Source organism: Recurvomyces mirabilis (assembly GCF_035927965.1).
Source record: "Recurvomyces mirabilis strain CCFEE 5264 chromosome Unknown scaffold_7, whole genome shotgun sequence".
Taxonomy (NCBI): Eukaryota; Fungi; Ascomycota; class Dothideomycetes; order Mycosphaerellales; family Teratosphaeriaceae; genus Recurvomyces; species Recurvomyces mirabilis.
The window spans coordinates 323,658-346,744 of record NW_027041941.1 but is presented as its reverse complement, the minus strand read 5'-3'; the positions used below and the strand labels follow the sequence as shown (position 1 = coordinate 346,744).

At 53.0% G+C, this 23,087-nt stretch overlaps 10 protein-coding genes across 10 annotated transcripts; 5 read left to right on the top strand and 5 right to left on the bottom strand.

Moving 5' to 3' along the window:
- Positions 1-271: 271 nt before the first annotated feature.
- LTS14_003331 (uncharacterized protein) lies at positions 272-1,012 on the top strand (the record flags this gene model as incomplete). The annotated part of the gene is made up of 1 exon (XM_064836036.1): positions 272-1,012. One exon carries the CDS (start codon positions 272-274, stop codon positions 1,010-1,012), a length of 741 nt encoding a protein of 246 aa, XP_064696245.1.
- A 285-nt stretch (positions 1,013-1,297) lies between these two features.
- LTS14_003330 (uncharacterized protein) lies at positions 1,298-2,044 on the top strand (the record flags this gene model as incomplete). Its single annotated transcript, XM_064836035.1, has 1 exon — positions 1,298-2,044. One exon carries the CDS (start codon positions 1,298-1,300, stop codon positions 2,042-2,044), a length of 747 nt encoding a protein of 248 aa, XP_064696244.1.
- A 1,104-nt stretch (positions 2,045-3,148) lies between these two features.
- LTS14_003329 (uncharacterized protein) lies at positions 3,149-4,216 on the top strand (the record flags this gene model as incomplete). The annotated part of the gene is made up of 2 exons (XM_064836034.1): positions 3,149-3,178; positions 3,239-4,216. The coding sequence occupies 2 exons, from the start codon at positions 3,149-3,151 to the stop codon at positions 4,214-4,216; spliced, it is 1,008 nt and encodes a 335-aa protein (XP_064696243.1).
- A 426-nt stretch (positions 4,217-4,642) lies between these two features.
- Positions 4,643-7,632, bottom strand: LTS14_003328 (uncharacterized protein; the record flags this gene model as incomplete). The annotated part of the gene is made up of 2 exons (XM_064836033.1): positions 4,643-7,041; positions 7,182-7,632. The coding sequence occupies 2 exons, from the start codon at positions 7,630-7,632 to the stop codon at positions 4,643-4,645; spliced, it is 2,850 nt and encodes a 949-aa protein (XP_064696242.1).
- A 525-nt stretch (positions 7,633-8,157) lies between these two features.
- Positions 8,158-10,271, bottom strand: LTS14_003327 (uncharacterized protein; the record flags this gene model as incomplete). The annotated part of the gene is made up of 3 exons (XM_064836032.1): positions 8,158-8,482; positions 8,543-9,811; positions 9,880-10,271. The coding sequence occupies 3 exons, from the start codon at positions 10,269-10,271 to the stop codon at positions 8,158-8,160; spliced, it is 1,986 nt and encodes a 661-aa protein (XP_064696241.1).
- A 683-nt stretch (positions 10,272-10,954) lies between these two features.
- LTS14_003326 (uncharacterized protein) lies at positions 10,955-12,147 on the bottom strand (the record flags this gene model as incomplete). The annotated part of the gene is made up of 2 exons (XM_064836031.1): positions 10,955-11,660; positions 11,717-12,147. The coding sequence occupies 2 exons, from the start codon at positions 12,145-12,147 to the stop codon at positions 10,955-10,957; spliced, it is 1,137 nt and encodes a 378-aa protein (XP_064696240.1).
- A 341-nt stretch (positions 12,148-12,488) lies between these two features.
- Positions 12,489-14,619, top strand: LTS14_003325 (uncharacterized protein; the record flags this gene model as incomplete). Its single annotated transcript, XM_064836030.1, has 2 exons — positions 12,489-14,474; positions 14,539-14,619. The coding sequence occupies 2 exons, from the start codon at positions 12,489-12,491 to the stop codon at positions 14,617-14,619; spliced, it is 2,067 nt and encodes a 688-aa protein (XP_064696239.1).
- Positions 14,620-15,797: 1,178 nt separating this feature from the next.
- Positions 15,798-17,315, bottom strand: LTS14_003324 (uncharacterized protein; the record flags this gene model as incomplete). The annotated part of the gene is made up of 2 exons (XM_064836029.1): positions 15,798-17,054; positions 17,109-17,315. 2 exons carry the CDS (start codon positions 17,313-17,315, stop codon positions 15,798-15,800), a joined length of 1,464 nt encoding a protein of 487 aa, XP_064696238.1.
- An 811-nt stretch (positions 17,316-18,126) lies between these two features.
- On the bottom strand, positions 18,127-20,571 carry LTS14_003323 (uncharacterized protein; the record flags this gene model as incomplete). Its single annotated transcript, XM_064836028.1, has 1 exon — positions 18,127-20,571. The coding sequence occupies one exon, from the start codon at positions 20,569-20,571 to the stop codon at positions 18,127-18,129; it is 2,445 nt and encodes an 814-aa protein (XP_064696237.1).
- A 527-nt stretch (positions 20,572-21,098) lies between these two features.
- Positions 21,099-22,961, top strand: RAD7_2 (UV-damaged DNA-binding protein rad7; the record flags this gene model as incomplete). Its single annotated transcript, XM_064836027.1, has 1 exon — positions 21,099-22,961. The coding sequence occupies one exon, from the start codon at positions 21,099-21,101 to the stop codon at positions 22,959-22,961; it is 1,863 nt and encodes a 620-aa protein (XP_064696236.1).
- Between the last annotated feature and the right edge of the window lie 126 nt (positions 22,962-23,087).

The window sequence follows — 23,087 nt, the reverse complement described above, 5'->3', positions numbered from 1 at the left end:
CACGCCTCGGTCTCAGCCGAGCCAGTGCAGCGAGTGGCTGAGCTCGCTACAGTCGTCAGCGAGGCACACGTGCATATGTTAAAGGGCGAGTACATAAACTGCAAACAATCTCCCTCTGCTCTTCTGTGCAATCAGGCAACCAGCACGACATTCCCTCTTCGATACCTACCCACACCAAAGCTATCCTCCATACATGGCTGTCGCAACAATGTCCATAACCCCACCCACCACATCACCCAGTCCCACCTCAAGCAAACGCCACTCACACAATATGTCACTTGACCTTTCCGACCTACCAGCACTATCTCAACCCTCGCCTCCAAGCAATACATTGCTCATCACCAACCTCCAAGACCCCTCCATCTTCGTCTCGGCCACCCTCCAAAGCATCCAAACCAGCATCAACGACCATGCAACCCTCTACTCCTTCAGTCCACTCAAAAGCATGCGCCGCATAATCTGCACCTTCTACAGCATAGAAGACGCCGTTGCGATCCGACAGGTTTTAGACGGGGAGACCGTTCTAGATTGTAGAGTACGAGTGTACTTCGGCCAGAACGTCAAGATCGATCAGGCAGAGGAGGAGCGATATCTCCAAGCCCCGAAGAGCTCGAAACTCTTCTTTATCTCCCCTCCCCCAAGTCCACCAATGGGATGGGAAATGCGGGACGAGGAGCCCCCAAACAAGGACGTTCACGCGGAGGATTTGGCCGAGGCATTGAGTAAACTGCATGCGAGGCCGGCAGCAGACGACGCTCTGAAAGATGAGGTCGTGGCACAGAAATCATCGTCAAAGACACCGCCGAGGATATCTACACGGCAGCGGTCGGGGACGGGGACGCTGTTGTATGATCCGCAGGATCATGGACATAGTCCTGATTTGCCGGCGATTGCGGTGGAGGATACTACGGTAGAGCAGGAGAGCCCGGGTGATGTGAGTCCGATGGAGGGGGTGGAGAAGAAGGCTTTTGTGCATACTTCCCGGCCTCCGGTTGAGCTCATGGAGGCGTAGTGAGGGGTGGTTGGGTTTGGTGTGTTTTGGTGCATAGTGAGCGATTTGGGCTTCTTAGTGAATAGCGCGGTATTGGAGAGAAATATGGACAAAAGGAGCATACTGATGCTGGCATGTGTCGCTGAGAACATTAATCACTGAACCACACTGGAGTGGAGCAAGAAAAGGGGATAGTATTCAATCCGACCATTCTTGACCACTCTCAAACCCATCATCGTCACTTGGTAAACCATTCCACACAGACTATTAAAGCGCTGCCGACTAACGCAGAAAGCTACACTCACAATGAGCATCCGGGAGGCGAGCATGACTGAGGGAACAGCTTGCCGATCAAACGAGAGCAAGGACAACGCCTTCCCTAACCACGACAGCGATTACGACTGGATCGATGAACATAAGCCTTGGTCTCCAGAAAAGAAGGAAGAGAGAGGACGTGAGGTCGCTTGGGAATCTGCCCCTACTCTCCCTCGAACACCGTCTCAAACGGAGCACGCACGCGGCAGGCACGAGCACATCTACGGGAGCGAGCGACGGCTAGAGGGGCATCACGAACGACGACATGTGAAGCGGTCTTCATACGAACGACTGGCGGTATCTCACGAGCACGAAAGAGTCCATCAAGCTTTCGAAAGTCCCGCATCACCAGCAGCTTCCATAGCGACTTTGACGAGCACACGCGGCAGCGAGCAGGAGCGTGATGTTGTTGCTGGATATGATAGTAGTCCGTCCGATTACTCGGATATCTGGAATGACTATCATTCTTCCTCCGAGGCCGAAGACGATGGTGGTGCTGATCAAGATCAAGAGAAGAAGTGTGAGTATGAGGAGAGGCAGAAGACCTACGATCATCTTTGCGCGCGACCGCCGCTGCCTCCGCCGCCGCCGCTAACATCGGTAGGGGGGCGGTATGGCGATTGCTCTTCTTGGAATGCACGTGCTTTCAATTTGCCGAGTGAGTTTGAGGATGATAGTCTGTTGGGTGGGAGAGATATGATTACTGCATTTGAGCCGAAGGATTATGATGGGAGGTAGCTGGTCGAGCACGTCTGTACAGAGGTGGAGACTGCGGTATGCCGTAAGTGTGCCGTGGCAGGGTGGCGATAGTGTCAGCAGCAACATAAGAGCACGGTAAAACCTACTGCGGCTCACATCTTTCGTGCCTGTCTATGTTCTGCATACCTCGCTGAGCGTATCTGTCTGCTCATCAGTCCATACAGGTGCACATGTCATTCGTCCTTGACCCGTCGGCTATCTCGGAAGTGACGTGAGCACGATGGTGAATATTCCCGAGAAGCTTGATTGCAGGAGAGCCACGATGCGCGGAGGCTTGAAGCCTATAGAGAGGAGTTTCTAACGATCCGACTGCATCCGCGTCGAGCGTTGAGGACCACAATCATGGTGGACTTGGGATTGACCGGCGGCGCGACAACAATGAAGTATGAACGCATGACCACGTTACCGGCAGTGCATGCAGCTGAAGTGCTCGAGCGAACCAGCCAATCTTTCGGGCAAATCACGTACCGTAGTCACGCGTATGCAATGCTCGTACTGCTGGGGGAAAAGAAAGAAATAATAGCGTGTGGACCTGCATCAGCCGGGGCTAAAAGCAAAAGGAAAATCGGTTCCGGCTGCAAGTCATAGTGGAGCCTGGAGGCAAACTCACGATGCGACCACGAAATCACACTCGCCATGTCTCTCACAAAATTGGGCTCTGTGTGCCTACTACAGTGTTCGTGGAATGTCGTCCCAAGCGAGCAGTATTGACAATATTGAACACCCGTCGCGTGACTCCTGCCTCCAACCGGGATTCTGATACGAACAATGGAGGAAAATGTGGAGGATCTGCCGTGGTGGGACCTTTCGGTGTTCAAAGCTCGGGGCGTGTGATGTCTTTCGCTACGACGTTTTGGTGTTAGGATGACGCCAACCGATAGAAATGCAATGGGATAAGTACGGCGAGGGCGGCTCTCGTGGTGGATCCGGCGCGCTGTCGTATTGTTCTGTGTGAAGCGGTGTGTGGTCGCCGGAGAATTGTTGTTGTGTGAGAGTGTGCAACGAGACGACGATATCGACGAAAGCGACGACGACGATCCGACGATCTTGTGTACTTGATTGCGGAGGATTTGTAGTCCAATAATGGCTACAGCTGCTACGATCACGGCGCAGGTTCGTACCACCAGTGCTCTGTACCTAAAGAATGTTGAAGCGTGTCTGACGATAGCACAGCCTGTGCCTTTCGGTGTCAAGCAAAGTATACAACGACCGGTCTTCGATCCCATAGTCCTTTCAGCCAAGCTCGCAGCCCTGCAGACAAATGATGTCTTCTGCAACGAACAGCAGCGGACGCGAAATTCCGGCACTGCCGCAAAACGACGAAGCTATGTTCCACGCAACGCAGCGCAACAGTTTCACAATACTGCGACGCCTATGAGGACTGGCAACAACGAACAAGCGATCAAGCGAGCCAAATCGACGGCAGAAAGGCAGAAGCCAATGTACATGGCTGATGGGAAACCCTGTGTCAATCCCAAACGACTACAGGCTGCGTTACATATTGGAATGACAGACCATGAAGCTGCTGCCGCAATACCAGAAGTGCCTAGAGGCCATATCTCCAACGCCGATAGACGACGAGAGCAAAGACGACAAGCTTCACCACCTTCCGGAGCTGCAGCAGATACCGGGGTTCATCGCAGCACCAGCAATGCGGCAGCATACAAACCCGGTGATGCAGCTGCTCGACGCAATATCGCCAGTAAGCGAAGCTCACTGCCAGCAACTCAGCCTCAGGGGAAGTTGATAGCAGTCAAACACGGATTCCACACAACTTGCGAGCGAGAGTCGATGCTACAAAGCGAGACGGTGCCGCAGTTCAACGCCGCCTCAGCATCATGGCAAGCCACTTCAGACCATCCAGCACATCCACAGCGTCCCTCGATCAAAGCCTCTGATCGACCGAACTGGACCCAAGCCTCGCAATGTGGAGAGGACATGCATCATCTCCTCGGCAATTGGAAACGACACCACAAGAGACCTGAAGCTGTAGATGAGAGTGCGGAAGAGAGCCAGCAGGAGCCGTTGCAGAGGCATAAGTCGCTGGGTGCTGCGCCTGAGAATTTGATCAGTGATGCTGTGGAGAAGATCAGGCGGGAGGAGAAGGCCAGTAGGCGGAGGAGTGTCATGGGTTTCTTCAAGCGGCTCTAATTGACATTCGACCTGCATAGGCGAGCCATAAATTTGGCTAATGGTTCTCTTGTTTTGATACCCGTGCCAGAGCCTGGTATAAAATTACACGTAATTATTATACTCAGCAAGATTTGGTCGGCTTCTCCAGAGGTACATGGGTACGATGTGATCAGGGGCCGTCTCACTGCTGTATCCAGTAGTGAAGTGTTGTCCGACCCTGTCGTCCTCCTCGTCCGTGCGTCCTGCCTGGGACGGTGCTTCGTGACTCATGCAGTAGTATCTTCTGCAACGGAAATGCAGCACCTACGCTTGCCGGCAGCACTTAGGATTCTCTTGCCGAGAGCTTGTCCCGTATCATGGCGTGAGGACATTTCAGGATATTGCATCTGTTGAAGAGCGAGTGAGAGTAGCACAAATATGTTCTTGGCGAGAATATTTCTGCAATCATCTCGCCCCAACCAGGCTCTTCCCTAGGAACTCAAGCGCATTATGGACGCCCACTGTCATACTCTTGAACGTTCGCATCCCAGGAATCTGTCGACGCAGTCCTTCCAGTCGTGTCGCTTCTAGATCTCCGAAGACAATCGCCAGTACCTGCTCTTCGCTCAAGGGAGAAGTCGAATCACCATAGTCACCGTGCTTTACAAGCACGGCTGCTTCATATGCAGCACCGCCAGTGATCAGGACTTCCGTGGTTAATAGGAGTGTCGTTCGCATTGATCCTTCACATTTGTTGGCGTTGGTACCGATATTTGCCAAGAAGGTGGACCACGGGGTAGCGTGGTGATGTTGCTTATCTGTTTTCGTGAGGCCACCGGCATTGGGGTCATGGCCATGGCGAACCAGTAATCGTACAACGTCCGGGTTGATGGTTTTGTGAGAGTCAGCTAAGGTCGAGAAGTCTTCGAGAGCGAGGCGAAGCAGAGAGGGTTGAAAAGATCGTGGTGCCAGATCGGCTTGTTCCAGCAGCTTTGACTGATCGAGGTAGAGGTATAGACCTTCGTGCACAGCCAGCGCTAGGAACAGCTTGCTTCCATCCAGCGACTTGCCAATGCCAGTGATCTTGATCTTGAAAGGGACAATGTGTTCCACCACTGGTGTTATTGTTGCCTTGCTTAAAAAGGCTCGAAGCTGCGCCAACTCGTGCTCGGGCGTCTTCTTGTGCTGTGTCTCAATTTCACGAGCATAGCGCATGAGCCGGCGCACGGCCTGAGCCTGGCTTCGTGACATTGTGTAATCAGTATGAGAGCCAAGGCGGCGAACTTCCACCAAACTCATACAGCAAAGCACTGGCAGAACCTCGAAGTCTTCACCTGCCCTGGTCTCGAGGAGATCGTGCATATCTCTAGTCAGAAGAAAATCTCTCACCGTGCGATGCAGGAAGTCCACTACAGGATGGCTGCTGGCGGTAGCGGGACTCACTTCAAGCAGATCCTGGCACCTACCATTGATTCGTTTGGTGAGTCGTGATACCAGACGTTCCAGCTCTTGCTCGTCGACTTTGCTGTCCTCCAGCAGACGTGCTGCTACAGGATCATCTGCTTCCAGAACAGTGTAAGACACCACAGATAAGGGCCACTGAGACCAGATGCACACCTGGAACATTCTCGCGGTCTGATGGCTGTAGAACTCGTCGATATTATCGAACATATGCTGAAAGTATTCTTCAAGTCCCGGAGGCAGCTGCTGTAGTCGCCGTTGCAAATCGTGAACGCCATCTGCATTTCCGAGACTTTTGAGGAGCTGTGTGACGACCAACATGACCCAGAGAAACACCCCATTAGCTTTGGTTGTCACATCATGTACCAGATCCGTACACCGTGAGTCTTCTTGCCGGAGCTCGATGAATCGATGATCGCTTTCCAATTTCTCCTTGACGTAGGATGCGATGTCCTCTCGGGTAAAGTCCTGCACCACTAGCATCTGGGAAGGATCGCTGGAAAATGCTGTCTGGAAGATATTCCAAGGTCTGCTCGAGGCGCAAATCTCGATATCCTTCGAGACGGTCATGCGGCGCAGGCACGATATGATCTCGGAGTGGTCGCCTTGATATTCGTCCAGACCGTCGATGAAAAAGCAGAAGCGGACTGGTAGACCACCAGGAAACAGCTGTTGTGACTGAAATCTATCCACGAGGGTGGAAAGTTGCTCAAGATTCCAGGCTAATGGTTCAATGCCATTCGCTTCCTCCAGGCGCTCTTTGCATACGACTGGGATCAACTGAGGACATTGGCGTAGTACTTCGAAACACAAGGAGCGTAGTAAACCAGTCTGAGACTTCTGCAGCATACTACCAGCATTCCAGAAAAAGTGCGTGGCCACGAAGACTTTCGTACCCTGCGCCCATTGCGCCAACGACTCTCGTGTCCGGTAATGTGATGAAACGAACTTCATCAGTGTCGACTTGCCTGATCCTGCCTTCCCAGAAACCCAGAAGATACCGTTGCCAGACCGAAGCCATGGCTGGAAGTCATTTCGAACGCCCTTGGCCTGTAAAATGACTTCGGGTTCTGCAAAGATCCACTCGAACGTCTGGGCGTGTCTCTGGGCGACCGCCGAGCGCCTGGCCTCCATGTACTCGTATCTTAGACTGGTCAAGAGCTGTTGCGATGCCGCTACGGATCTCATCTCGGTGAGGAGGTTTCTCAGTGTGTCTGCCAGTCGCTTACTATCGACTCTGGCTGCACTTTGCTTGATAGACCTCAAGCTTGCGTCCTGAGACGGTAGCGTTCGATATAGACCGCCCTTGAGATATCCGAGCTTCTCTGTAAGCCTGACCTCCATTAAGCTGTCTCGCCGGCTCATTTCGTCCAGACTCTTGGCCAGCCGGGAGTTCTGACTATCTGATATGTGTTGTTAGTACTTGGCGAACGTGGCCATACTCCATGGTACGAAATAGACAGCATTGCTGCCATACGATAAGTGCAATAGGCAAGTCATCAATACTGCCCACCAGCGTCAAAATGTACGAAGCAGAACCTACATATAGCTCCGACCATATGCTCCATCAATCTTTCCTTCAACTTCTCACATGCCTGCTTATGGTTGACGAAATCCTTCTTCTTCTTCGAAATACCATAGGCCAACTTCAGGCTTTCCATCATAGTAGGCTGCCCATTGATCTTGATATCCGCGAATGTGCTCTCGATTCGCTTGGCCAGGGCCTCACATTCCACCGCAAGGGCAATGCCCATAGCCTCGTCTTCCGACACGTCTGCATGTTGAGCAGGATCTCGTCCAGTGGTCCTTGATCTTTCCAGCCGCTGAGCATGGTCCCTCAGCCTGCTGACCAGTTCCTCGATGTCACGGAGCTCGGGAAGAGCATTATCAGGCGATTTCGAGATCTTGTACGCTCGCTCCAGAAGACTAGATCCGAATTCGAGAAACTGCGCGACTGCGCAGGCTATAGCAAGTGAGGTCAAAGGGTCCAACATGTCGTGAAGGAGCAAAGTATATATTTCGTCTCACCTGCATTCTTACACGACCCTCTCGATATTCGAGGAGTAGCTATCGGGACAGAACTTCTCGCGGCATAGCGTTACTGCAAGGCTACGCCGTGGCGTGAGGCTAGAAGCTGTGACACTGCGCGGGGGCCGAGAGTCGTCAGGGCCCAACGAACTCCATTGTCATGCGCGATATTAATACAGATGGAGGTGACGGAGCATTCCAGGCCAGGTGAGAAACCTTGCCCTAAGAGAGAAGCTGTGCGATTATAGGTCGCCAATAGATGAGATCGCCGGGAAGCGACGATCCGCCCAGCAAACTTGGGGATCCATCTCAGGTATCATCTGAAGAGTTCAAGAGTTTCATAGCATATGTGCGTGAGATAGGTGTCTGTACAGCAGAATCATCAATAGCAACCGCTTCGGAAGGACCGGTGTGCTCGAGGGCGTGACGATCAGACTCCCGAACTCCGTCGCCACCACCTCATACGCCCAACCAAGCAATACAACGACAACCTAATAACTCCACGGCCTAAGAACATACTGTTCATTCTCCTCCGGCTTCCCCTGCACCGGCACCCCCAAATCCCTCTCCTGAAACATCGGCAGCAAGTAAAACGCCAACTCCTGTTCCCTCACCTCAGGTCTCATCTGATTGACACCCCATCCATTGCCCAACCACGCCATAGCATTCGACTCTGCACCATTGGACTCGGGAATGTACTCATACTCGTAGTCTTCCCAGCGAGGCGAGCGAAGCGCTTCGATGCAGTGGAGTGTACTACCTGGCCAGAGCCCGGTGACGCGGTCCGAGGGGCGGCCTTGGCCGTCTTTGCGATACCTGCATCATTCGTTAGCATATCGCCTTTGCGACGACTTCGTGGGCGAGAGTGAGACGTACCAGCTTTGACAGTCATCCATGTACACAGTCATCTTAAAGTACTCGTCGCAGTAATTTGTAAAGTCTCGGACCCTCTGCGGTTTGATGACCATACTCTTGATATTATCCTTTTGTATCTTCCTGATGGCCTTGACCAAGTAATCTCCTGTACTCTCGATCATCATCGTCAAGCTGCCCTCTCCAATCGCTCCATTTGGTCCAAGCATAAAGAAATGATTCGGAAACTGATCAGTGGCGAGGGAGAGGTAGTTCGTAGCGCGCGTATGCCAGTGCTTCTTCAGCTCATATCCATTTAAGCCAGCAGTCCGGAAAGGCGGGGCGGCAGAAGCGTAGAAACCCGTCGCGCAGACCAGAGCGTCGACTTGATGTAGCTTGCCATCTTGCGTCTCGATGCCCTTTGGTGTTATTCTTGAAATCTTGTCCCGGATGAAAGACACATTATCTTCAACTAACGCCTCTAAGAAACCCGGACCAGGCGTCAATCGTCTACACCCAGGCGAGAAGTTGGGCTTGAGATAGTCGTAGTACTCCGGCTTTCGCGCTAATCTATTCTTCATACCCTCCTCGAAAGCCTTTTGCGCACCCTTCTGCATCTCCGTGCCTTTCAAAGTGATGGAGTGGATATTGTTACTATCCGCCTCAACCATCATGCGGAAATCATGCCATGCCCTCGGATCGTTCTTGATGTTTTTGAGGAACTCTGGCGTGAATTCATGCTTATCTCCCATCCCCATCCTATCGGCGACTGCTTGGCCTAAGGGTGGCGAGATCCAGGTTCGCGATCTAATAAAGCAATTCAATTGGCATCCGGGAATGGATTGAAGCTTGGGGATAATCTGTATTGCGCTGCTACCGGCGCCGATGACACCGACACGTTTATTGGTGAAGTCGTAGGATTTGTTCCATTTTGACGAGTGCATCGTCTCGCCTTCGAAACTCCTCAGACCCTCAATATCGGGCCATTGCGGATTATTAAGCAGACCTCTCGCGCTTATGAGGATATCTGCTGTGTCTGAGAGGATCTCGCCGTTGGGTTGTTGGACCTTGACGTGCCATTTTCCTTCTTCTTGACTCCACTCGCAATCTTTGACTTCGTGGTTCATCTTCATGAATCGATCGGCGCCGTACTTCTTCGCCGTGCCTTCGATATAATCTCGGATCTCCCATGACGGAGCATAGAGTGCTGACCAGTCAGGTTTGGGGTTGAAGGAGAATTGATAGGAGTGGGATGGAATGTCGCAGGCTGCACCGGGGTATTGATTCTCGTACCTGCGGATGTGTCATTGGTGATTATTTCTTGTAAACGCGCAATGGCTGGGAAAGGAAGATGAACATACCATGTCCCACCGATGCCGTCGTTCTTCTCGTAGATCACCAGCTCACAGTTCCGTATCCGTTCTGGTATTCTGATACCGCAGTAGACGCCAGAGTATCCTGCTCCGATCACAATGACCCGTATAGGCCTCTGATTCTCAATCGGGGTGTCGTGTAGTTGCCACGTAGCTGCCGTGGTCTTGTGCTCGCCGTACGTTTGCACGCCGTTGGTATGTACACCATTGACCTGCGGATCTGCAGATAGGTCTGCCTTTGCTGGTGGAGCATGTTCGACATGCTGTGAGCCATTCTTCAAGTCGAACACTTCTTGCATGACGGCAATGGGTAGCTTGGCGTCGACAGGAAGGACGTGGTCACGAGGAATGCTTTCTGGCAGGTTTGGGAAGGCCGACATGATGGTGAGGGAGTTTTAGACGTAACACAACGGAGTAGACGGAGGAGAGGGATGCGGTGGTGGTAGGAGAGATAATCAGATACTTACCAGACGTATTGTGTTGGCGCATAGTATGATAGGCCTCCTTCCTGCGCCCACTTTCGGCAGATGTAACAGTGATCTGGTCCATCTCAAGCGGAAGCGCATGGGGTCGATCGAAGTGGGGTCTCCACTTCTGTTCCTTCCTGTGTGGAGAAGGCGGCTCAATTGATGGTGGAGTGGAGTATAAGGACGAGTGGCGAAGGCTGTAGAGAAACTGCCATGAGACTTCGCAGGACCCATGGGGTCATGTCTACGAGCTCAAGGTAGATTGTGCAGGCGTTCGGGACATGTTTTCATGGCTGGCAACGAGATACATATCGTCTTGACTTTTGACCTCGACCGGGAATCCGCATCCTCGTTGCCGAAGTCCCCATAAAATCTAACGCATGGCAATCTGCACGCGAGTGGGTCTCTTGCGCTTCCGGGTCCACTATCCGTTCCTGCCTAGAACAGCAGGCTGAGCAACAGATATGGAGACGGAGACGAAGACGATTAAGTAACAAATGAGCCACTGGTATACGATAGGCGCAGTAGAATGGTAATGGTTGCTAGGAGAACATGCGGTTCAGACCGCCCACTGTTTAGCTTGCATGACTCGTGAATCACGCCTGAACTTCCTTAACAGGCTCCTCGATCTCCATAGGTGCACCGACAGCAGCCTCGGGCGCCTCCGCAGGAGTCATCGGCGCAGCAGAAAGCGCGACAGGCGCACCAGCCGTCCTATTCGCGGCCGCAGAATTCAGTCTCTGGTCTAAAGCCTTGAGCGCCAATGCCCGCCGCCTCTCAGCTTCTGCTCGCCTGCCGCTCCCACCTCTACCGTCCATGATAGATGGCAGACCCTCTGATCTGGACGCAGCGCCTTCGTTGCCTGCCTCGATGGCTTCCTCTGAGAATGGTGTACAGACCTTCACTGCCACGAGTGTGTCATAAATCCCGTCACAAACCGGTGCGAGGTAAGGCTGCATGATATCCGGCCAGAACGCAACAAAGGCGAAAGTATCGCTCGCATCGCCTTTCATCGTGCTGCCCTCGCCTCCCGTCGCGGATGCTGTCGTGATCTCCGTGATCCTGAAGAAGCGGAGGTAGATCCATCCTGTCAGGAAACCGAATAGGCTTAGCCAGAGGGCTGTATCTGTCCCCAATAGAGGTCCCGAGATGATGTTGGCTAGTGTGAACAAGGCCGGGAAGTGCTTGATGCGGACTCTCAGTGTCGCCTTGAACAGGGCGACCGTGTGCTCAGGCACGAGTTGCTTGAGCGCTACCAAGAAGCCAGCTTCTAGCGCTATCAACCCTTGGATCGGTGTCGGACTGAGACCTATCGTTAGTCCTTGATCGGTTGGCAGGATAGTCAGCAGTGTACATACAACTGCGGCTTCCCGACTGCTGCATGCCAAATCCCATAGACCAAAAACGCGCCAAAATTGGGTATCATAGTAACAAAAAGCACAAACTTCCCGAACTCCTTACTACCCCATGCTCGCTCCAGATACCGGCCTCCGAACCATAGGACACTGAGGCTTATGGCCAAACTGACTATGTTATTCTCGACTAGTGCTGCTGTGAGGAATACCCAGGGTTGGTGGATGATGTAGATGGGTACTAAGACAAGGAAGGGTACCGCCCATTCAGGTGCGGAGAAGTAGTTTGAAGGGGTCGTTGCGACATGAGAGGCTGGGGCATCTGCGAGGGAGGCTCGCCATTTGGACAGGCGGATGCTGGCGTTTAGAGCGGAGAGGGCAAGGACGAGGAGGAGGAGGGCGCGGGTTATGGGTGGGAGATTGATCCTTGGTGGCATCTTTGGGCCGGTAGTGAGGTTTGAGACATTACATTTGGGGTTGGGTATTGTGACGGTAGAAGTGGTCTGGATTTATGCAAGGTCGCGACGATTGTATCGCGCTTTGACTTTTTGTGTGCCGCAGAGGCGGAGATGATCGACCAAGCCGCATGATGCGACATCTATGCTAGTCCTGGTTCTACAATTGACACTTCATCATGCCCTGTGACCTTGACCGTTACAACGATATATATTCTCCGATCGACCTGAGACACAGAATCATTGACGACAACAACACTGCGCCAATGCCATCGCCTCCACGCCCGAGCTAACATCACCGCCAAGCAACATCGAAACACATCATGTCCACGCTCCACTCCGACCACATCAATTACCTGATCTGGCGCTACCTGCAAGAACATGGCCATGAGACGGCAGCAACAGCGTTCCAACGTGATTGGCAACGTCCCTATGACTACCGCGATCCCGAGAATCTGCCCTTCGCCAATGTCGTCAAGCGCGATGCCTTGATATCAGTCGTCCAGGATGGACTATACTTTGATCAACTGAGCTCGGGGACGAGGAAAGGGTTCAGGAAGTATAGATGGACGGGCGTCAACCCGAGGGTGGCGGTGGATGAACAGCAGCGAGCGCTGTCGGTGGGTGGGGAGGAGGATGCGGAAGGTGAAGAAGTAGAGGACGTGAGGAGTGTTAGCGCCATCGGTTCCAGACCCGGTAGTAGTGGGAAGAGGAAGGGTCCACCGCCTGTTATGCGTGCGCCAGACGAGTTCCCAACGCCTGCTGCTAAGAGGCAAAGACGAGACGAGAGTGCGCACGTCAATGGAGATGGCGATGCGATGGACGTGGACGAGAAGTCGCCTCGAGCGGAGGACGGTGGAGATGAAGATGCCGAAGTGGCTTCACTCGAAGGAGGGTCTGAAGGTGGCGTGCCGGATGCCCAGGAAAGATATGATTCTATGGACGTCATGACGCAGACGGAAGTGAAAGTTGGGCCGAAGACGAGTACGATGTACTGGAAGATTGACAAACCTGGTGCTACAATTTACCACAGCATGTGGAACCCTGATACCGATGCTAAAAATGCTAGGTCCTTACTTACTGTTGGCGAGGGCCTCTGCAGATTTTACGAAGTCCCCGAAGGACTTGATGGAACCAGGATGTCGCATGTGGACGATCCGTATATGCCTGCTAGTGGCACCGTAACGGCTAGTGCATGGCATCCTCACGGTCACAGCGCGACTTGTGCTATGGAAGCCGCTTTGCAACTCTCCGACAGTGTGAGGAAACCACATCATCTTGTTCTGAATCATGGACGAGAGCGCGGAAGCACGGTATGGGATGCCAATCCCTGCATGCTTGAGCCGCCAGGTGTGATGATATGTATGCGGTACAGTCCCAGCGGAACGTACATCCTCGGCCTGCGCACGAATATGGCTAGAGGAATGGTCCAGATCTGGAAAGCACCGTCTGCGCAAGGTGAAGATGGCGAGGAGGTGCCGTACGAGCCCATCGCATATCGTCTCTTTGATACACAAGCCCTGGACGCCTGCTGGACCAACGACGAAACCTTCCTCATCTGTGGCGACAATCTAGCCGCAGCGTACCAGCTCCATCCCGGTCAAGAGCGTACCTTCCACCCGCCTGATCCGAACGGGCGAGGCCTGGTAGAGCGCTCGGGAAGCCTAATAGGCTTCGTAGACACATGGGATAAACTCCGCTACGATGTCGGTCTGGGAGCTGCCGTCATCATATCCACAGTGACTAAAACCCTGGTCACGATCCCACTCGACTCGGATCTGGAGGTGAATATGAAGGCGTTTACGAGTATAGATGGTCAGCATGAACTGCCGGGTCAAATCACAGCCGCAGCTTTCCAGCCTCGAGGACCGAGCTCAGCAGCACCACCTGACCCAGAGGTCGACGAGGAAACGAAGGGAACCCTGATCGCTTGTACATTCGCCGAAGGCTTCTGCGTGATCTACAGCATCACGCGACCGGAAAAAGGACGCACGGGTTCCTCCAAGGCCTTCTTCCTTCGATTTCCCGCTGCGGCCCTCGCGCTAGCCTGGTCGGCGAGTGGCAGGTATCTGGCTGTAGGTGGGACCGAGGCCGTGCAGATCTACGATGTGGAGAGCTTCGGTCCTGGCCAGGAGGTCAGGATGCCTTTGGTCAATTGGCCTTCGGATCCGGGCATGTTTAGGGAGAAGCGGAGGAATGGTGCGGTCAATGGGAATCATGGTGAGGCGGGTGAAGAGGAGGAGATGATGCCGCCTAGTTTGAGTTGGAGTAGTGATGGGGAGAGTTTGGGGTTTGCTCTTGAGCGGCAGGTGAGTTCGACTTGGAGTTTTTCCATTTTCTGCGGTGTAACGATACTAACGCTGTGTCTCTCAGATTGCTGTGATACGCTTCAACCCGCCCTTGCATGGCGATAATGTTGGACAACGGCATGCTATGACTAACGGCGCGGGCTAGGATACCTTATATAGGTTTAACACTTCTTGGTGTGTATGCATACGGTATATTCATATTTTGCTAAGTTTCGAATAATTCTTCGTGTTCAAACGTTGCCGTCAAGACACATGGCAGGCTGTGAAGTCTCTCCATGCTGCCGCCGCTGTCATACCAAGGCAACCACAAAGCTTGACGAAAGCCATCGCCTATTGATCTTATGCAATATACCAATATCGCATGCCTACCGGCAGATCAGTAGCAGCGTCAGGGATATCACCTAGCAGGCCAATGGTGGGAACGCCAAGATTGCGGTGTCCATGACTCATAAATTTGGCGAAGCACAATCCTTCGTGCGCAGCAGGTCTACATAATATCCTCATCATCTACCAGCAACATCTCGAATCAGTGCAGTCGTCCGAACATAAAGCAGCTGGTAACAGAAGCGCCATGGCATTCACAACGGCATCCATGCCGGCAGAAAGGGCTAGCTTGGCCAGTCTGCCGGCAGAGCTGCGGGATATGATATGGTCTCTGACCCTGCTCTCACCCGAGCCATCGGACGCATACATAGGAACCCGCACAGCTATCTACGAACGGAAGAACGGCCGGTACTGCTCACAACGAATACGTGTCCTTGAAAGGAAACGGTGAGTGGCTTTGCCTGATGCATGACGATGTAGCTCATATACCACTTCAACTACCCAGGAACACCGCCCATGACCGCCGTAAGTCGAGGATTACGTAGGGAGACCTTAGCATATTGGCTTCACAACAACGTTTTCGTGTTCCAGCTCTGCTCCAGCCGTGGCGAGGCTTCGTGGGCACGACAGCACGAAGTTGAGCAATGGTGGCAGAGTCTGGCACTCCGAGACTCGATCTCTCACCACGCCCGCATGGGCTGGACTGTTTGCTTGGAAGTCCACACGATCGCGATCTCGGAGAGTGCTCGTCCTCCAAGCTATACTGCGTGGTGGACATACAAGCGCAGCCCGGATCTCGGCAGTCTGGTCAAATGCAGGCTCGATGCCGGCTGCACAGCCATGCATGGTTACTATGTGTATAAGCAGAGTAGCTGCAGTAGTGGTTTGCATGGCTCAGGCACATAGGGAAACGACTGGGAGTGGTGTTCGCGGTGTGAGACATGTGTGGAGGCCTTCACTGCGGCATTCCTGGGCTACGATACCACGACTGGTCTATCATCAATCTCTACTATCCCTTGACTCGCCTAAGCTGGCTCGCCACTGCTCTCCCCAGACCATCAAGGCTGCATTTGGCAGACCGGTTGCGATGTTGATAGCGGCAAAGACACCCCATGCACTTTGGAACCCGATCTCCTCGCCGAGCTGCACTCCGTAAAAGCCAATACAGAAGCTGAAAACCTGGCGACCAAAGTTAAGCACAGCCCCAACCTCAGCGGTCCGAGGCCGATGACAATCTGCAGTATATGCATAAACAACAGTAGTGATAATCTGAAGCCCGAAGCTTGCAACGGCAATTCCCATGGCTGGTCCTATCGGGTGTGTATGGCGGGTGATGCAAACACCCTCGATGATGATGCCAAGTGGCAAGAGCACGAAGCCAGGTAGGATGGCGATGAAACGATCCTCTGGTCTCCAGAGGCCACCGCGGGTCTTTGCTCTACGTTCTGCTATGAGGTCGGAAAGGTAGCCGGCGAAGAACTCTCCTAAAACGCTTCCAACAGTCAAAGGAACGCCAAGAAGTACTCCGGTCTGCCATGCTTTGTATTTGTAGAGCTTGGCGAAGAGATTTGAGGATGTGAGGATGAACAGAATACTGCCGTATCCGAAGGATGTTGAATAGTTCAACATCGGTAGAGTAACGCTTGGATAGAATAACATTCGCAAGGGTCTGGAGAAGTCGGCTACTCTGAGGTGTAAGTCCGGAAGTGCCTTTCCCAAGTGCATTAGGCCGATCGGTGGCTGGTCTTGCTTGTCGTGAGCGCTCCTGCGAACGTACAAAGTCTCTGGGACGGTGAGCAAGAATGAGAACAGAAGGGCTGCTGCGAGGATTGCCGGCAGATAGAAGCAGAACCTCCACGTCAATCGCTTCTCAATGTAGCCGCCAATGATAGGTGCCACGTGTCCGCGGGTGATGAAGGAGACAGTATAGACGCCCATGTATCGTCCCCCCTCACGTTCCGCGAACAGGTCTGTTACGGTAGCATTGCCCAGACCCAGCGAGACACTGCCAAACAATCCGGTCAGGGCGCGCAAGACCAGCAGGGTGTGATAAGTTTTGCACCAGCCCGATAGTGTACTGAAAAGGACCAAAGTGGCCAAGCTCATGATGTAGATGGGTCGGCGGCCATACACGTTGGACATGGGATTCCATATCAACGGGGAGATGGCGACAAGCGCAATGTAGATACTGGTGACATAGGCAGTTTCCGTGATCTGGGTATGCAGATATTTGCCCAGAGGCACAAACGTAGGTACCTGCGACAATCCTTTAGCAGAGCTCCCGACATGAAAGTGCGAGATTGAGCTTACAATGAGGGAGGCAGAAAACAACGCGAGGAAAGGGATCATGGAGACATGCCAAAGCACCAGTTGCTTTCGCCAGTTCGGCCAGTGGAAAGGATCATTGGGATCTTTTGGCAATCGATGACCCAAATCATGGTCTTGCTGTGCTGTCCAGCCATCGTCAAGTCCGGATGGCGAGGTCGTCACATCAGTATCTGCTGCCTTCTCCGACATTGTCGCCGTTCTAAGTCAATGAACGACAGTGACAGAGTCACAACTATTAGCACTCGAGCACAGCGTTTGGGGGATGGACGAAAGTGTGAGCTCCTCTGACTGTGCTGCAAGGATGACTGCCAGACTTGCGACTTGGCTGCCAGTACAATGCAATGTAACGATCAAACCTTGCAGATAATGCAGTAGTTTGGTTCTGCCAAATAGGCCATGGGGGTCATATTGCTGCGCTATGTAGACTGCAGTAGCCAATGTACTGCAACAAGCATTGGCTCTGTAGCTTAATATATTGGCACCGCTCAAGGAACAGAGCGTCGATCTGCGCGCTGTGCCGCATCGCTTGGAAGTCTGGCGCATATTCCCCGTGGCAGGGGTCCTGGTCTATCGTTCTGGAGCAATATGGACCACAAGTGCTCGACCGAACACATAGGCACGTCGCACGCATGCTCTCTGCCCGTGCCTAGCGGGTTACCGATGCGCAGATCTCATACCATTTATGGTTGCTAATGATATGGAAACACATTGGATCTGGAGTCAACATATCCAAAACCAAATTCCATTGGTCACATCCAGTTGCAAAGACGATCGCTGAGCCTGACCGCAGTGTTTCTAGATCAATCGTGCTGCGTCGTTCAACGGCAGAAGAGTATGGAACAGACTGTAGAATGCTCGCTGAGATCGTTCAAGATGCTAGTCGTGTACCATGGAAGTCATCAGTCGGTCAGAAGAGTCGTACTTGCGCAGATCTCAGAGAACCGGATGATCCATTTGTGCGCATACCTTGTATGTGCAAAGGAGAGTCCCGATATCTCAATCAAGCATCCTCCATATCCTCATCCTCAGCATAGCTCACCCTCTTCGCCTTCGCAACCCTCCCATTACTTTGTCTCGCGCCCTTAGGCCTCGCCCTCTGGATAGCAGGCGTAACAGGCGCCTCATCCTCCTCACTAACCCCGAAACTCTCGGCCTCAGCTTCACTAGCACTTGGCGTGGGCTCCACCTCCTCCTCCTCCTCCTCCTGCTTGACCTCCTGCTTGACCTTCGGTGCTCTCTTCCTCGGCGCAGCCTTACTCTTTCCATCACCCGCAGCCGCCTTCACAGCAGCCGCAGCCTCCTTGGCCAACTTCTTCGCCTCCTGCTCCTCCTTTTTGGCGGCATCCTTGGCCCGATTAGCTTGTTCCTTCTTCTTCATAGCAGCTCTAGCCTTCTTCGTAGCGGGTGTAGCATCGACATCGCTCTCGTCCTCTTCCTCCTTAGCCATCTCGCCGTTCTCAGCAGCCTTCTCCGCTTCCCTGGCTCGATAAGCTTCCTCGGCTTCTTTCTTGATTTGAGCTTTACTCTTGCCACCACTAGTGTCGGCAGGTTCTTTCTTCTTCACCTCGCGTTTCTTGGGACGGAGCCATTCTTCCATGCCTGGTGGCCAGTACACACGGCCTTCTGGGCCGCCCATACCGATGTCTTCCTCTGGAACCAGTTCCGGGTTAGTATCGTCGTTCTTCATTTTCTTCTTGTTCAGGGCCTGGAGTGCGTATTTGTTATCGTCGTGGCGGGTATATGCCAGAACGTCATTGATGCGATCAAAACCTGGAAGCTTAAATGTGCGCATGAGTTCAAAGACTGCTTGCTCCTTGTCTTTCGCCTCGATCATTAGGTCCATATCTGGCGCACATGGTGGCAATGATGCAACTCGTGGATTGTGCTTTCGTCGTTGTGAAGGCGTGATAGCTGGTGGTGTGGGCTCGGAATAATGCATCTTCTGCGTTATGCCCTTTCGTGTCCAGGTGGCGGTAATTCGCGGATATAGATCGATGATACCCTTCGTTCCTTCACGGATTTGCTCCTTGTCGAATACAATGTTGTGGTGGTGGTAGTCGAGAACCATCGGTATGTTCAACTCTTCGCACACGGGCAGGATATCATGTACCGACCAGCCCATATCGTCATTCTCAAGAACCAAGCGATTTTTGACAGACTGTGGTAGCTTGATATACTCCTCCTTGAATCGTTGAATAACTCCTTCCTTACCATCGAAAATACCTCCCATATGCAAGATCACAACCGCATCTTTGTTCTGCTGCTCCGGAAGCTTCAGCAGGCTGAGCATCTCATCATGATACGCCAGATCACGGATCGCGTTCTCGATAACAGGCCTTCTCGGACTTCCCAGCTGTGTGAACTGTCCAGGATGCGTCGTGACACGATGACCAAGCTCTGCGACGACCTTGCCAACTTCAGCCAGCGCTTCGGACGCAAAAGGTGTGAGCTTGTAGCCGTATTCCGGGTGTGAGGCGAACGGGAACATTTCGCTCGAAAGTCGTAAGAATTTGATGTTGTATCTGTCGTTCCATCGCAGCATTTTTGGCAGATCGCGCACATTAGCCAGACACAATGCTTCAACGTATCGATGGCCAAGTTCGGTATCAGCTGGCTTGCTGCGGTCTGGCTTATTCTTGGTCGGGTGCTCCGGCTGCGAAGGATCTTGAAGCGGATGGCGGTGCTCGAGTATAGACTGTATTCGACAAGTTCGGGAACAGAAGATGGGCGGTGTAGAATTGCGGAGATATGTGTTCAGGCATGCATATCCCAGTCGTCCTTTCCACGGCAGAGGCAAGTAATCGCTATTAACGGGTGGCGGTCGCGACAAAGCCTCCTTGACCTCTTCCTCATCAGCTGGCTCCTCGTCGCCTTCAGCCTCCGGATCACGCTCAGCAATATCTTGCTCAGCACCTTTCTTGCTTTTCTTGGCTGGCATTGGTTTCGTTGGGGCCTCTGCTACTGAGCCGTTCTCCTCCTCTCCCTCCACCGCCTTCTGCTTGACCTTCTTCGCTCTTCCCTTCTTCACCGGCTGTGCCTTGCCTTCTGCAGCATCCACGACCGCACTCATCACCTCCTCAGCCTCATGCACACCTTGCGCCGCAGCCTGAGCAGCCTTCCTTGGCCTACCACCCTTCCTCTTTGGAGGTGGCATGACAACATCCGGAGCGTCACTGAGAGGACTCTCCTCCTTCACATCGTTCGTCTTGACCTTGTTGGGGATGACAGCTTCGTTGATGTCGCTATCAGGTGATGCTCGTGTAGCATCCGGTGCGTCAAGGACATCGTTGTTGAGATCAGGATTCACGATGGCCTGAGCAGGCGCTTGCGCTGCAAAAGCCTTGCGAGATGAGGCACGTCGCTTCAATGGTGGCACATCGCCGTTCGTTGTAGGGGCAGATACATCAACAGAGGAGAGCTTGCGCTTCGTTGCCACCATAGTCATGAGATCGCGTCTTGCCGTCCAAGGTATGATCGGTTGGCAGGATCGTAATCGCAATGGCAGCAAACGTGTCTGAACAGTATGCCTGCTTACGCGCAAAGCAAGCAGAGAAAGCATATATGTGGATTAAGCAAAGAGGAGCAGGGCTGGGACCAATATCTCATCGCCGTCTGCTATTTTCCTGCTCTGTGTATGTCATGCCAGTCGGAGCATTTTGCCCGCACGCGACATCGAACTAGGGTCGCGCGCAAGATCGATCTAAAGATCCACGATGAGATCATCAAAGATCCTCCAATATTGAATAAGCCTGAGCTAAATGTGGGCTTAAGTGGTTGCATAAGTTGCCACTCACGTGCTCGCGCGACTTCCGCGTTTGACAGGCAGACGCGCCGAGGTGATTGGTCGACTTCACCTTTGGACTAGAACTACACCTTCAAATGTTTGCCCTTGTCACGTGAAGGTCATTTACGCAATGAATACTCATCGGCCTTTCCAATGAAAGTCTAGTGCAATTCATACACAAAAACATCATGTCCGGAAGACGTGGTGGCAACACCATCCGCGGCCCCCGAAGTGCTCTCACAGACTTCCTTGCCGCCAACAACATCTCAGCACAGCAAATCCGTGACGACTACCAACGAAGACGACAGGAAGGGGAGGAAGATGCAGGCGAAGGCGCCTCAGCTCAAGCTCCACAGCAAGACGATGATGAGGCATTAGCGGTGGCGGCTCAAGCTGAGGAGGACGAGAAGCAAACCAAGAAGCGCAAGCGCAATGAGAAAGATGCCATAGACAAGATCAAGAAGGCTAAAGCTTCCAAGGGCGGTAAAGGCAAGAAAAAGGCGAAGAGAGGCGATCCGGACCTGGACGATGACGACGGCGAGGAGTACGAGGACGAATTCAACAAAAAGGCACGACCTGCACCTGGACAATTCGAGCACTGCGAGGTATGCAGCAAGCGATTCACCGTCACGCCGTACAGCAAGGAGGGGTCGGACGGCGGTCTGCTATGTACGCCATGCGGTAAGGAGTTCACGAAAGATTTGAAGAAAGAGCAGAAGGCGGCACAGAAACAGCCTGTGAGTCGCAAGAGACGCAAGATGGAGAGTGAGAAGCTGGACGGCGTCGCTGCCGGCGGTGCAAAGTCGCTAGTTCAGCTATGCATCAATCGTATCGCACAACACCACGATGACGTGGAAGAGCTCGGTGATCTCCCTGAGAATTTGCTCGACCGTCTTAGCGCCATCTTCTCCAAGAAGCGTGTGATGAAGTCAAAGACTCTACCTCTCTTCTTACGACCTGATCTGGATGCGGTCATCGTGCATGATGCTGCATACTTGGAGGAAGAAGACTACCAACAAATATTTGCAGTCTGTCCGAATATGCGGAAGCTTGCTCTAAGCAATACCTGCCAGTTCAAGGATGCTTCCGTGGACTACATGCTTGAGCGCTGCCACAACCTGCAACATATACAGCTCTATGCTGCCAATCTGGTGACAGAAGAGATGTGGCATAGACTGTTCCAGGAAGCTGGCAGTAAGCTACACACAATCAAGCTGAAGTGGCTTGATGCCGCTTTCGAGGATGATGTCGTTGCGGAAATGGCTGAATGCTGTCCCGACCTCGAACGTCTGAAGCTCAAGCTCTGTCGTCGCCTTGGCGAGCCCGCGGTCGAACACATCGCCACCATGAAGAACCTCAAACACCTCTCCCTCCAAATCGGCAACAGCGTTTCAAACGACACTCTCATCGACCTTGTTACCAAACGCGGCAGCAAGCTCAGCACACTCTCACTCGACAAGTTTATCGACGCCGACAACGAAGTCCTCCAAGCCATCCACGACAACTGCAAACGCCTAAGCAAACTCCGCTTCTCAGAAAACGACACAGTAAGCGACGCAGGTTTCGCCGCTCTCTTCACAAACTGGTCGAACCCGCCTCTCACCTTCGTCGATGTCAATTCGACCCGCGATGTAGACAATAACAATCCTACTGGTCCGGAAGAAGTCATCGGCGTTGGATCCTCGGGCTTCAAAGCGCTGATGGCACACTCCGGCCCCGCGCTCAAACACCTCGATGTGGCATCCTGCCGCTTCATCGAGCTCTCGGCTTTCATTGATGTCTTCAATGGTGCGCAGACGTATCCGGCGCTGGAATACATCAATATCAGTTTCTGCAACAAAGTCGATACGAGTGTGACTGCGGGTATTTTCAAAAGTTGTCCGTCACTTAAGCAGCTCGTGGCGTTCGGGTGCTTTGATGTGCAGGATGTTGTTGTGCCGCGCAGCATTGCGCTTATTGGTGTACCGAGGGCACAGGATGCGATTGAGCAGTTTGGTGTTGGTATTGGTGTTGAGGAGGCGATCGGGAGGATGGTCGAGGTTGGTGCTTGAGGGACTGATGCGCGGGATATGACATGATATGATATGTGCGAGAGCTATACGATACTGATGATGTGGCGATTGTACTACTGATTTGTTAAATCTACCACTTTCGAGCGAGACGGAGTGAGGCATACA